The following is a 10,282-nucleotide window of genomic DNA, read 5'->3' as shown; positions in this document are numbered from 1 at the left end:
TCTAAAGCAGGGGTCTCAAACATGCGGCCCGCGGGCCATCTGCGGCCCGCGGGATGATAATTTGCGGCCCGCGTCTTAATATGAAAGATTAATGTGCGTGCGGCCCGCAAGGTTGATATGAATGACAGTTGTTGTGTGCAGAGCTGAACGAACCAATCACAGTGAGGTATATGACTCTGGAGGCGGGACATCGGCGGGCTATCCAGTACCTCCTCATTCATTCATTCCTCCAATCAGCTGGGCGGAGGAGGAGCCACAAAGCACCAAACGTGATTCGCGTGACAAATTCACGTGCTGCCGACCTATTGCATTGAACTATGACATTAATGATAGTAGAACCAGTTTGAGGTTGTTTTTCCTTCCACACCTTGAGAGCAGCAAATGTAAATAAAATAAGACCGCCCCTGAAAGGTTATAAATATGGAAACCCTGGACCAAGATCTTCAGAGTGGGTGGAGACTGGTTTGAACATTCTCTGTCTGTTCTCCTTGTGCAAGTAAAATCTGATTTAAGAACTGACCCCTCTCTTGTCTTCCTTTCAGAGAAATGTTTCAGGTTGTTTGAACCTAACAAAAACCTAAAAATAAAACTTAAATTTTATAGACCATAAAGTAATATAATAAAATAATACATTACATGGCATTCCTTGAAGAGTTCCTCTTGCATCTCACCAAGGTACAGGACTAGGCCGTGGATCACAGCTTCACGTTTCATCCCGATGCGCAGGTTCTGGGAACAGATTACTACATTAATAAAGTACTCATGAGTAAGTAATACCTTTAGTAGCAACCATAAATGTCAGGGTTTTAGACACTTCAGGGGATAAGCCATGTGTGCCACATTTCAAGTAATAGTTTTGGTTTGTGTATAAGGCACAAGTGTAGGGATGTCCCGATCCGATCAAGTGGTTGAAGACTCAATCAAAATCAGGCTCCGTTGTCTGATCAGGATCGGATATTTCATTTGTTTTTATTATGATCAGCACTTTATATTTCAATCTTATTATTCCAGACAAATACTCCACTAGAAGTCTGCATGTCATGAACAGATCACAAAATGTTATTCCCAGAAAGCGCAGCAGAAAATGCCAACAGCTCAAACAGAAGACTAATGTAAACAGTTCAATAAAGCTAGCTAGCCGATCACGGATTCAGACTTCCGGGATCAATAACTCTTTTGAAAACGTTCTAATCTGACAGCTGGTGTCTCTAAACAACAACCTCTGAAGGCATTTCAACAGAAAAAGTCAGAGTTTTGTTTCTTTTTAATGTTAAGCTCTTCGTGCTGCAGACAGACGGCTAAACAACAGCTGCTAACTGCTAAAGTAAAATGCAAAATTCTCTTTTTGGAGTAAAATATGGACATTTTTTAAGATCATAATTCAAAGTTTTTTGCATTTTTCAATTGACAATTCAATTTGCAAATTCATCATGCAATTTGAGAATGCATTTTGCAATTTGCAATTCAATATTCAATCAGGCTTGCAAAATGATAATTCATTTTGTAATTTACAATTCAATATGAAAATTTACAATTCAATATCACAATTTTACAAAATAAAATATTGCATAGAAACAAAATCAATTCCATTGTAAATTGTCATGGGTTTTTGATGTCATAATTCAAATGGCTTTGCATTTTGTAATTTACAATTCAATATTTAAAATGACATTTCAATACATGGTTTGGTTCAAATTAATTTTAAAGTAACTTTAAATCTATTGCATAGTAAAATCCCACGCTGTGTTTGTGTCAAAACTCAATTCATCATGCAAAACATCCCCCCCTGCTGTAATGCATTCTCAGTTTCATCCAGGCGCTCCAAGTCGGTCAAAACTCAAACTGCATTGCATTCTGTCAGACGCTAATCAGGGCAGGGCTTTCCACCCCTATATATGCTAAATCCTGCCTCCACCTCCTTTCGACCAATAAAAAAATATTAAAGACTCAACCAAGCAATGGGGTTGTTTGTTGTCGGAGGTTACAGAAGAGAATGCTATCTGCTAAAGAGTTAGCTTCTATCTGGATGACTTACACTACAACCGCTGTGTGACAGCTCAAAGATATTTTGGAGCACAACTTTAGGGCTGCTTTGAACTTTAAGACAGCGGGCTCCAAAATATTTTGAAAAAAATATTAATGTTTGGCCAAAAAAAATAGGTCTCAAAACTCAAAATTTCAATTTCAAAACTTTTTTTTTCGTTTACAAATCTGAGAGTTTCAGTGACAATAAAGTTGAACGTTTGGCTTATTTTTAGTTCGCAAAATTAAAATGTAATGTTATTTTGCAATTTAAAGCAGAAATAGATTGTTACCAAGTAGGGCTGCCACAAACGATTATTTCAATAGTCGACTATTCTCCGACTATTTTTTTCGATTAGTCGACTAATCGGTTCGTGCGGCGACTGGATGTAAAACATTCATCTTAACCATTATTATCCTTAAACTTGAGGTCTATAAGCTATATTCTATCTAAAATAAAGACAATAGTTTATTAATATTTTAATGAATCATGCAGCTTTTGTCCTTCATTTGTTTCTGGCATTAAAACAAGACTTAAATCAAATAATGAAATCCGAATCAACAACAGAAAACGTATTAAAAGCCTGCAATTCTTTTTTAAAGCTTTAAAACATATATTTAATAAAACATTTATAAAGTTTTTCAAAAGCTATTAGCAGATATAACACTCAAAATATTTGCTCACTGAGGCCCATTTATTAAAGCAAAACACTAATAACATCTTTGAACTCAAGATATTCCTATACATATAAAACCTGAGGATGCCCATAGAAACAAAGAAAATAAATAAAAAGGGAGAAAATTATATTTTTAAAAAGGGAGAAAAGCAGGGGATGTTAGAATGTACATCAGTACTTTCATTCTTTCACTACCTACATCCACTGCACATGCGCAGACCGATACTTCATATTTTCAGTTTGGGGGAGAACCCATAAATCTGTGTTACTTCTTTAATGTTGTGGTTGTTTTGCTGTTTGTTGTCGTTTTGTGACTTTAGGTTACATTTACTTGTAGCTTAATGCAGATAATGTAATGCTACACTTGTAAACTTAGCTCTGGACTTTTAGGTGAGCTCCTTCACTTCTGGGACTCGTAGTTTTAAATCGTTCCATAACTGCGGCAGATCCGTACCGACACACAGCCTCTCTGTCTGCGCAATGAATGTTTCATAATTCGCTCTTCGAACCGAATGACATGATCGGGATATGAATGAAGCCTTGGACGAGCGGTTCATTTCCAGTCTAAACTCATTATCCGCGCACCCTCGCAGCGTTTGGTTAGAAGAGCGCAGATTATGAAACGCTCACTATGCAGACAGAAGCGCCGTAGACACGGATCTGCTGCAGATCTTCTGGTTCATCTCCAAGCAGCGCAGTAATGACAGCCGCGGTGGAGCTAGCTGTGTTACAGTTAGCGCCGATGTTAGCTTAGCTAGACGAAGCTCTCTGTTCAGCGTGATCAAAGTCCGTCACGACATGCTTCATCTTCAGGTGATCATTTATCGCCATCGTGATCTCATGGAACACAAATTCTGTCGTGCAGAAATTACATTTGACACTTTTTCCTCTTTTATTTTCCTTATGCTTCCCACATTTTCGAGCGAGCGTGTTGTTTTGAGCCTACCGAGAACTTCCTGTTACGTCATTGCTGACCGGATTAGCACCACTGCGCATGTGTGACAAAGAGAATGGAAGACCCCCGCAATAGAAGGCGCGAACCGTAGTTTTAAGATCAAAACAAGGAAAAAACAAACAAAAAAACGACGCTTCGACGACCAAAATAGTTGTCGACTATTTTAATAGTTGATTAGTCGAATAATCGTGGCAGCCCTATTACCAAGTTGTCATTTTTACTAACCTAATAATTTCTAAAAATTATGAATCAGCGATTTTGAACGTCAGGAATACTCGTAACTCTAATTTACAAGATCTGATCGTGCCCTACTTTAACTGTGCACCATAAAAAAAAACACAAATAATAGTCACAAATAATTTTGACTAAACCCACCTGTCTAAGTTTTTGCACGATTGGCTTTAGCTTTCTCCCAATGGTCCCTCCTTTTGCCTCCATCAGACCAATAAGTTTTGGTGTATATTTGTCCAAGTTGAACATGAATTTCTGTTCCAGCGAAATGGTTGTTAGCCGGTTGAATTCCTCTTTGATCTGAAAATAAACAAACAAGTACATTTAAGATGCACAAAAATGCAAATTAAAGAGTTACAAGTCTCTTATACCTCAGTTTCAGAAAATAAAGCAGGCCATCTCTCCAGGAAATCTTTTATGGCAGGGCTGGACTTCACTACTTCAAGCCTTCGGCTGGAGAAGGTTGCAGCCATCTTTTCCTGGATCTCTTTGGCGTTGTTTTTCTTCTTTACATCCTCAAGAAGCTCTTTTCTAATAAGTTCAAGAGTCTCAACTGTTTCCCCACTTGGATGAGGAGGGAGGTAATTTACCTCAGCTCTCTTTGGTTTCTTGTAGATCTTGGGGGAAGTTCTGTTGTGTGTCTTTCCATGAAATGAGTTTATGTCAAGTTCAGGACACGGTACCTTTCGCTTTCTTAGTTTTGATCGGAAATTAGCCATTTTGTACTTCAGACGCTGCTGCCATCCATACAATCCAGAGAATGAAGTTCCTGGCTCTTGCAGGCATGGATGCTTTTTTAGCAGCGCTTCAACAACTGCTAGTATTTGCAGACCTGAGGGATAGGCAGTGTACTGAAAAATTTCTTCAGCAAGTTTTTCAAGAATGTCAGACTTCAAAGATGGATTCTGAATGAGAGAGCCATCCTTTCCACATGCCTTATTCCCTTCTTGGAGAAGCAACTCAACATCAAAAGAAAATGAAGGTATTGAAAAATTAGTAGGCCAGGTTTGTGAACGAAACTCTGGAGGCTGTGGAAAACTGAAGGTGTCTGAACAATTTACCAAAGAACTGTTATCTGAAGCAGACTCATTAAGTGACCCTTGAGAAGATGTTGAATTGTCAGTAACAGGAGCCAGTGTAATAATAACTGGTGGTTCTCTGTCAACAACTTTTAAAGTGTCTTTGTCCCTCAGCTCATTGGTGGATGTGAGAGTAAAAAACTCATTGCCAAAATCTTTGTCCATATACATAAGTGCAATGTTCCCATCGAGGCAGAAATGAAGCTTTACTGCCGAAAGCAGTTCTTCCACTGTGGTTGGGATTCCATTTGGAAGGTGCATTTTGTGAATTTGGGTCTCCTCGATGATGACGCGCAGCTGAGCAGCAGTACAAGGCATCTTTTCAAAGCTGGGTAAGCAGAAGGGTAAAAAAAGAGAAGTGTATAAATGTTTAAATAATACAATAAATGTTCCGGTAATACAAAGTTAGGCTTTACCTTGCTATCAAAAGAGATGTGATGTTTTAGAGAAACCATTCGATCCCCTCCCACAGAGTAAGTAACCAAAGGATAAACATCTTTCAGCTGTGAGTGCTGAAGGACTTTTAGAGTGCTTGTGGACTCAAGCTTGAAAGATCTTAAATGCTCACAGTACCAAGAAGTGTGCAGTTTCACAACAAAGATCAAACTATCACAAACTACAACTGTTTGTAATATTTCTGCGAAATCTGGCAGCTCATCAGTGGAATCGTAGACCAGCATCATACCAATACTATAAGTGGTCCCCTGGCATTCTGCCTTTTCAACTAAATTCACCATCTTTTTTCCAGGAAATTTTTGTTTCATAAATTCTTGGAGAATTTCATTTACAACCTCTAAAGGTACTCGAGATGTTTTTGACACAGAGAAGGGAGATTTTTTTAAGTTTTGAACCATGAAGGTGGAAGGCTATCATGGACTGGTGTTTTTTTGCCATTGATTTTAAGATGTTCCGAAAGCAACTTGTTTGTCTCACAACTTTTTTGAAAAAGTGATGCTTGGCTTCAAACCTCATGGACCACAGGGAGACCAGTGGACCAAAAGATTTAATGAGTTGTGGGTAATGCTCAACAAAATGGTGCTTGGGAATCAATTTTTCCTCCGGAAACACAAGGGTAAATCTTAGTCTATGCTCAGAGATCAGACTATCTAGGAAACCAATGCTTTGATCTGTGTGGTCAGGCGACATTACAATTTCAACAATATCTTTGAGTGTCATCAACAGTTGCCATGCTTGTTCTTCTTTTGGTACCTTGCAACCAATCATCAGGGGAAGTAGCCTCAACAAGCACCAATTTTCGTGTGCATTACCTCCAATAGTTTTGCGAGAGGCAAATGTTGGAGGTACACCCTGTGGACAGTTAGTCTTGTCTTTCCCTTTGTATGGAAATTTTTTAATGATTGTATTGAGCTCCTGAAATGAGAAATATTTTTTTTAATCAAGATGTTGAAACACAATGCCAATTCTAAAGGGACAATGCCTTCGAGTAGATCATGTAACACGTCAGGTGCATACCCTGTTGTTACATGAAAATGTTTTAATTTTTGAGTGATTGGACAGTGTCTTTTAACTCCGTGGCAATGAGTGTTATTAGCCAAAGCTGTTTCAACATCCAACAGATGTTGCTGTTTTGTTCTAACAGGAAACACTCCTGACCTGACTTCAATATCCCTAAACTGGGAACGCTCTGCAATACAATATCTACAAGAATATGACCCACTAAAACTTTCAACAAAACCCCCAAGTGAGTGGGCACCAAGATTATCCGCTATTACAGAAAAAACTGTTCCTTTTACTGCCTTTCCTAACAGAGGAACGAAAACACCATGTTCTTCAAATGTTTTTAGATCACTTAAGAGTGGTTCAAGAACTTGCTCATATCCAAATTTCTGTACATCACCTGCCTTACACAAAACAGCTAGGTAAATTGAAGATAATGCAGACCTTAACACTGCTGGAATATCAGCCAACACCCAATAGATACCTGTTACCTTGTGCTTTTTACGAGAGGTACCTAAAGGATTACAGATCTCGAAATCGTCACAATAGAGAAGAAGTGACAGCCTTAACTCTTCTCCAGAGAGAAAGCTGTTTTCCTTAAAATGTGAACCGTCATAAAAACTTGAATATCGAGAAGACAAACCACACCTTTCTTGACTCTTGAACACTTTTTCCAAAATATCAGAATTATTTAGAATTTGGGATAGGGATTGAAGAATTGGAACATATTGGAATGTCTTACCCTCTTTAGCATCCAATATGTACTCTACAGGTTCAACAATAAAAAAATGTTCTTTTAGGTATTTGTTTCTCTGGTAGGAAGTGCCAAGAGGACCTTCCTCCTTAAATGCTGCATTGACAGGGTTTAACAGGCAAATGCTTCTTACTAAATCTGATATCACTTTTTGTTCAACAGCACAGTTGTGCTTTTCCAATGTGTCAAGAACAATTCTTTTAATCACAGGTGCTGATGCTGAACAAGTAATAAACTGAAATTCTTCAACAATTTCATCTATACATCTACCTGGTACATTGAAGATGCAGTCTAATTTTAATAACAAGGAACCTAAATGGTCAATAATAGCTTTGACTAAATCTTCACCCTCATCAACTATTGTTTCTTCGTCAGTAATTTCCCTATTATCTACCAAACTTAAACTTTCATCTGCTGCCTGCCTTCCACATGTCTGAAATACATCATGTTTAAAATCATCAAGGCAATGAGGACTGTGTTTTCTACTTTTATGTGAAGCAAAAGTTGAATATATGTTCGTGTGGTATTCACAATCTTTAAAAACACAACTAACTGTTTGAAACTTTTTTAAATGAGTTCCGAGGTGTTCAAAGTACTGCTTCTCTGTGTCAAAACCATATGAATTGCAAACAAGACAAAAAAAGGTACCACTTTGCTCGACCTGTTCAGTTTGTCTGTGATCTCTAGATAAATGTGCACGAAGTGCACCCCAACGTTTAAAAGAGCAAGGACAATCCAAATATAGACATGGTACTCTCTGGCTTTGAGTGGAACGTAAATGTTTTAATCTGTAATGCTTCAGGAGCTCCAAACGTTTTGATGACCCAAAGCTACAAAGTTTGCATGACCATGTCATTACATGACGTACCTACTGTTTCTTTCTTAAAGAGGGTTGAGAAACCTATCCACGTCTTCCTTCCTACGCCTGAACTGTCCACTGTATTGGCACCCTAAAGAAGAAAAGAAAAAAGTATAACATCAACACAATGACACAGAGAAAATTTTAAATAAGAAAATGCATGTACGTAAATTCATAAAATCAAAAAAAGTTGCTCAAATTATAGTTTAGTTTTCCACTTGCCTAAATAAAGCTGTTGTTTTCCAATCCAATCCCTTCTCTGGTAGACGATCAACTAACAAGTATTTCCTGTTGGTAAAAATATTTGTTTAGATGGAACCTGCATTTATTCATGCATTAGCTGTGTATTATTTTACTATAAATAACAAGCTAGTAAGATCATGGATGACAAGATTCGCGACCAATTGCTCAAAGTTGCAGAAAAGTTTGATTGAATTTGCATTAATAGTTGCAAATAGCGAAATCCTGGAGGGACTGAATACTATTAATTATATATATACACATCACGGACTTGAAATACTTTTTTTCCGCGGCCAATACAGAATTTAACGCGCTTTAAACCCCCCGGTCAACAACTCATAAAGCATCTCCCCCCAACCCCCACCCAGTCTGGTCGGTAGAATAAAACATTTTCCCCCAAGGGTTACTTCAATTAGGTATGTGACAAAAAATTAGGTTGATTGCTCTGATATTTATATCACTGGAAGGGGCTGAAAGAGACCATTCCAACGGTATAAAGATCATTAAGATAGCTCAAAGAATAAGAAAGTTATGGTACGTTAAGTAATCAAAAGTAGGGTATAATTTTATTCCTAAATAATAATGCAGGCGTGATCACACAGGACAGGATTGTGCCAAGATATGTCCCCTCTGCCAGAATCATAGGCTATCCTGTCTCTGGCATTGTGTATTGGTTTTGTAATGCTCATTTTTTGCTCAAAGGTGTATTATTAAGATATACTTTATCCTGGGGCTTTTGAGGGTTTATTGGCATGAATTGAATTTTTTCTACAATAAATGATTGACAGGTTAGATCAGCAGCTGCCTGACAAAATCCGAGCCTCCTCGTGTTTTATGGAGAATATGCGGTTGGAAACGAAAAAGGCGATCTCAAACATAGCGAACCCACAAAAGCTCCAGAATAATCTCTGTTGTTATCATCCATCTTCTTTGTAGACTCTTTGGAACAAAATACGAGTGTTCCGAAACAAATCAACGATGTCTGAGAGCGGGGAGACGCATTCTGGCAGGGGGACGCACTTTCGGACGAGGATCCTACTTAGTTGTGCGTGCGCGCTCCCGCGACAGGGGGGGCACTTCTCGGTAAACAGGCACTTCTCGGCATAACACCGGCGCCGAAGCTGCACTTACGCGCGTGCGTACTTCAAATTAAAGTTCAAATGCAGCCACATTGAAATCCCTCCGGTCTGCAATTTATACGCCCACATCCCATCGTCGGTAGTTCAAATTCAACTCGCTTATAAAACTTAATTTTCAGCGGTCATAAATTTAAAATCAGTGCATTTTGAAACAATACCGTGTGTTTTCCAACACTTCTTGCTAGCTTGGCCAAGTAACCTAGCAGTTATGTCCTGACATTCAGCGGACAAAACCAGTCCAATACATCCGAAATGTAGCGACATGGAATTTTTCTGCTTCTAAAAAAACATAAACGAAAGTAAACATTTGAGAAAAGTATTTAAAATACTTACGTTAATGCTGCAAAGACGCAACAGCGGGAGGGAACCTACCGCTCCGCTTCTGGAACTTTCCTCTGGCTCTTTCCGGCCAAAAAAGAAGAAGAAGAAGAAAAAAAAGCGCCAACTATGTGTACGCATGCGCACATCAGTATACACGGAATTGAGTTTCTCAAGTAAAACTAACATAATACTGATGAATGCTTCTAAGTGATTGAAACGATTTGAAAAGTAAATCTTACTAATAAATATTATATTTTTTGATTACTCATCAAAAAATAACTAATAACATTTACTTAATCCTCGTAACAGTTTTGCATTAACAATTCTTGATTACATTTTACTGCATTTATGATTACAAAAAACTACCTACAACAATCTAGTAAAATTTACTTACGTCCACAAGTAAGGTTATAATAAAATCTTAAGTAAATAAAGCAAACATAAATTTCTCTAATAAAATTTACATAATATTAATGAATGCTCCAAAAGTGATTACAACAATTTGAAAAGTAGATCTTAACAAACAATATACATTTTTGATTACTCA

At 37.9% G+C, this 10,282-nt stretch overlaps 1 protein-coding gene across 3 annotated transcripts; it reads right to left on the bottom strand.

Moving 5' to 3' along the window:
* Nucleotides 1-636: 636 nt before the first annotated feature.
* Nucleotides 637-9,886, bottom strand: LOC112155658 (the record flags this gene model as incomplete). Of its 3 annotated transcripts, none has more annotated exon segments than XR_002920824.2 (6): nt 637-729; nt 4,030-4,185; nt 4,257-5,292; nt 5,381-8,126; nt 8,258-8,323; nt 9,748-9,886. XR_002920824.2 is itself a non-coding variant. In XM_024287447.2 (6 exon segments), coding segments are annotated over 3 exon segments (1,275 nt in total), but the record flags the coding sequence as incomplete, so codon positions are not given.
* Nucleotides 9,887-10,282: the final 396 nt, after the last annotated feature.

This window comes from Oryzias melastigma, linkage group LG18 (assembly GCF_002922805.2).
Source record: "Oryzias melastigma strain HK-1 linkage group LG18, ASM292280v2, whole genome shotgun sequence".
In the NCBI taxonomy this organism is placed as follows: Eukaryota; Metazoa; Chordata; class Actinopteri; order Beloniformes; family Adrianichthyidae; genus Oryzias; species Oryzias melastigma.
The sequence above is the reverse complement of the archived record's forward strand: the minus strand, read 5'-3'. Positions and strand labels throughout refer to the sequence as shown.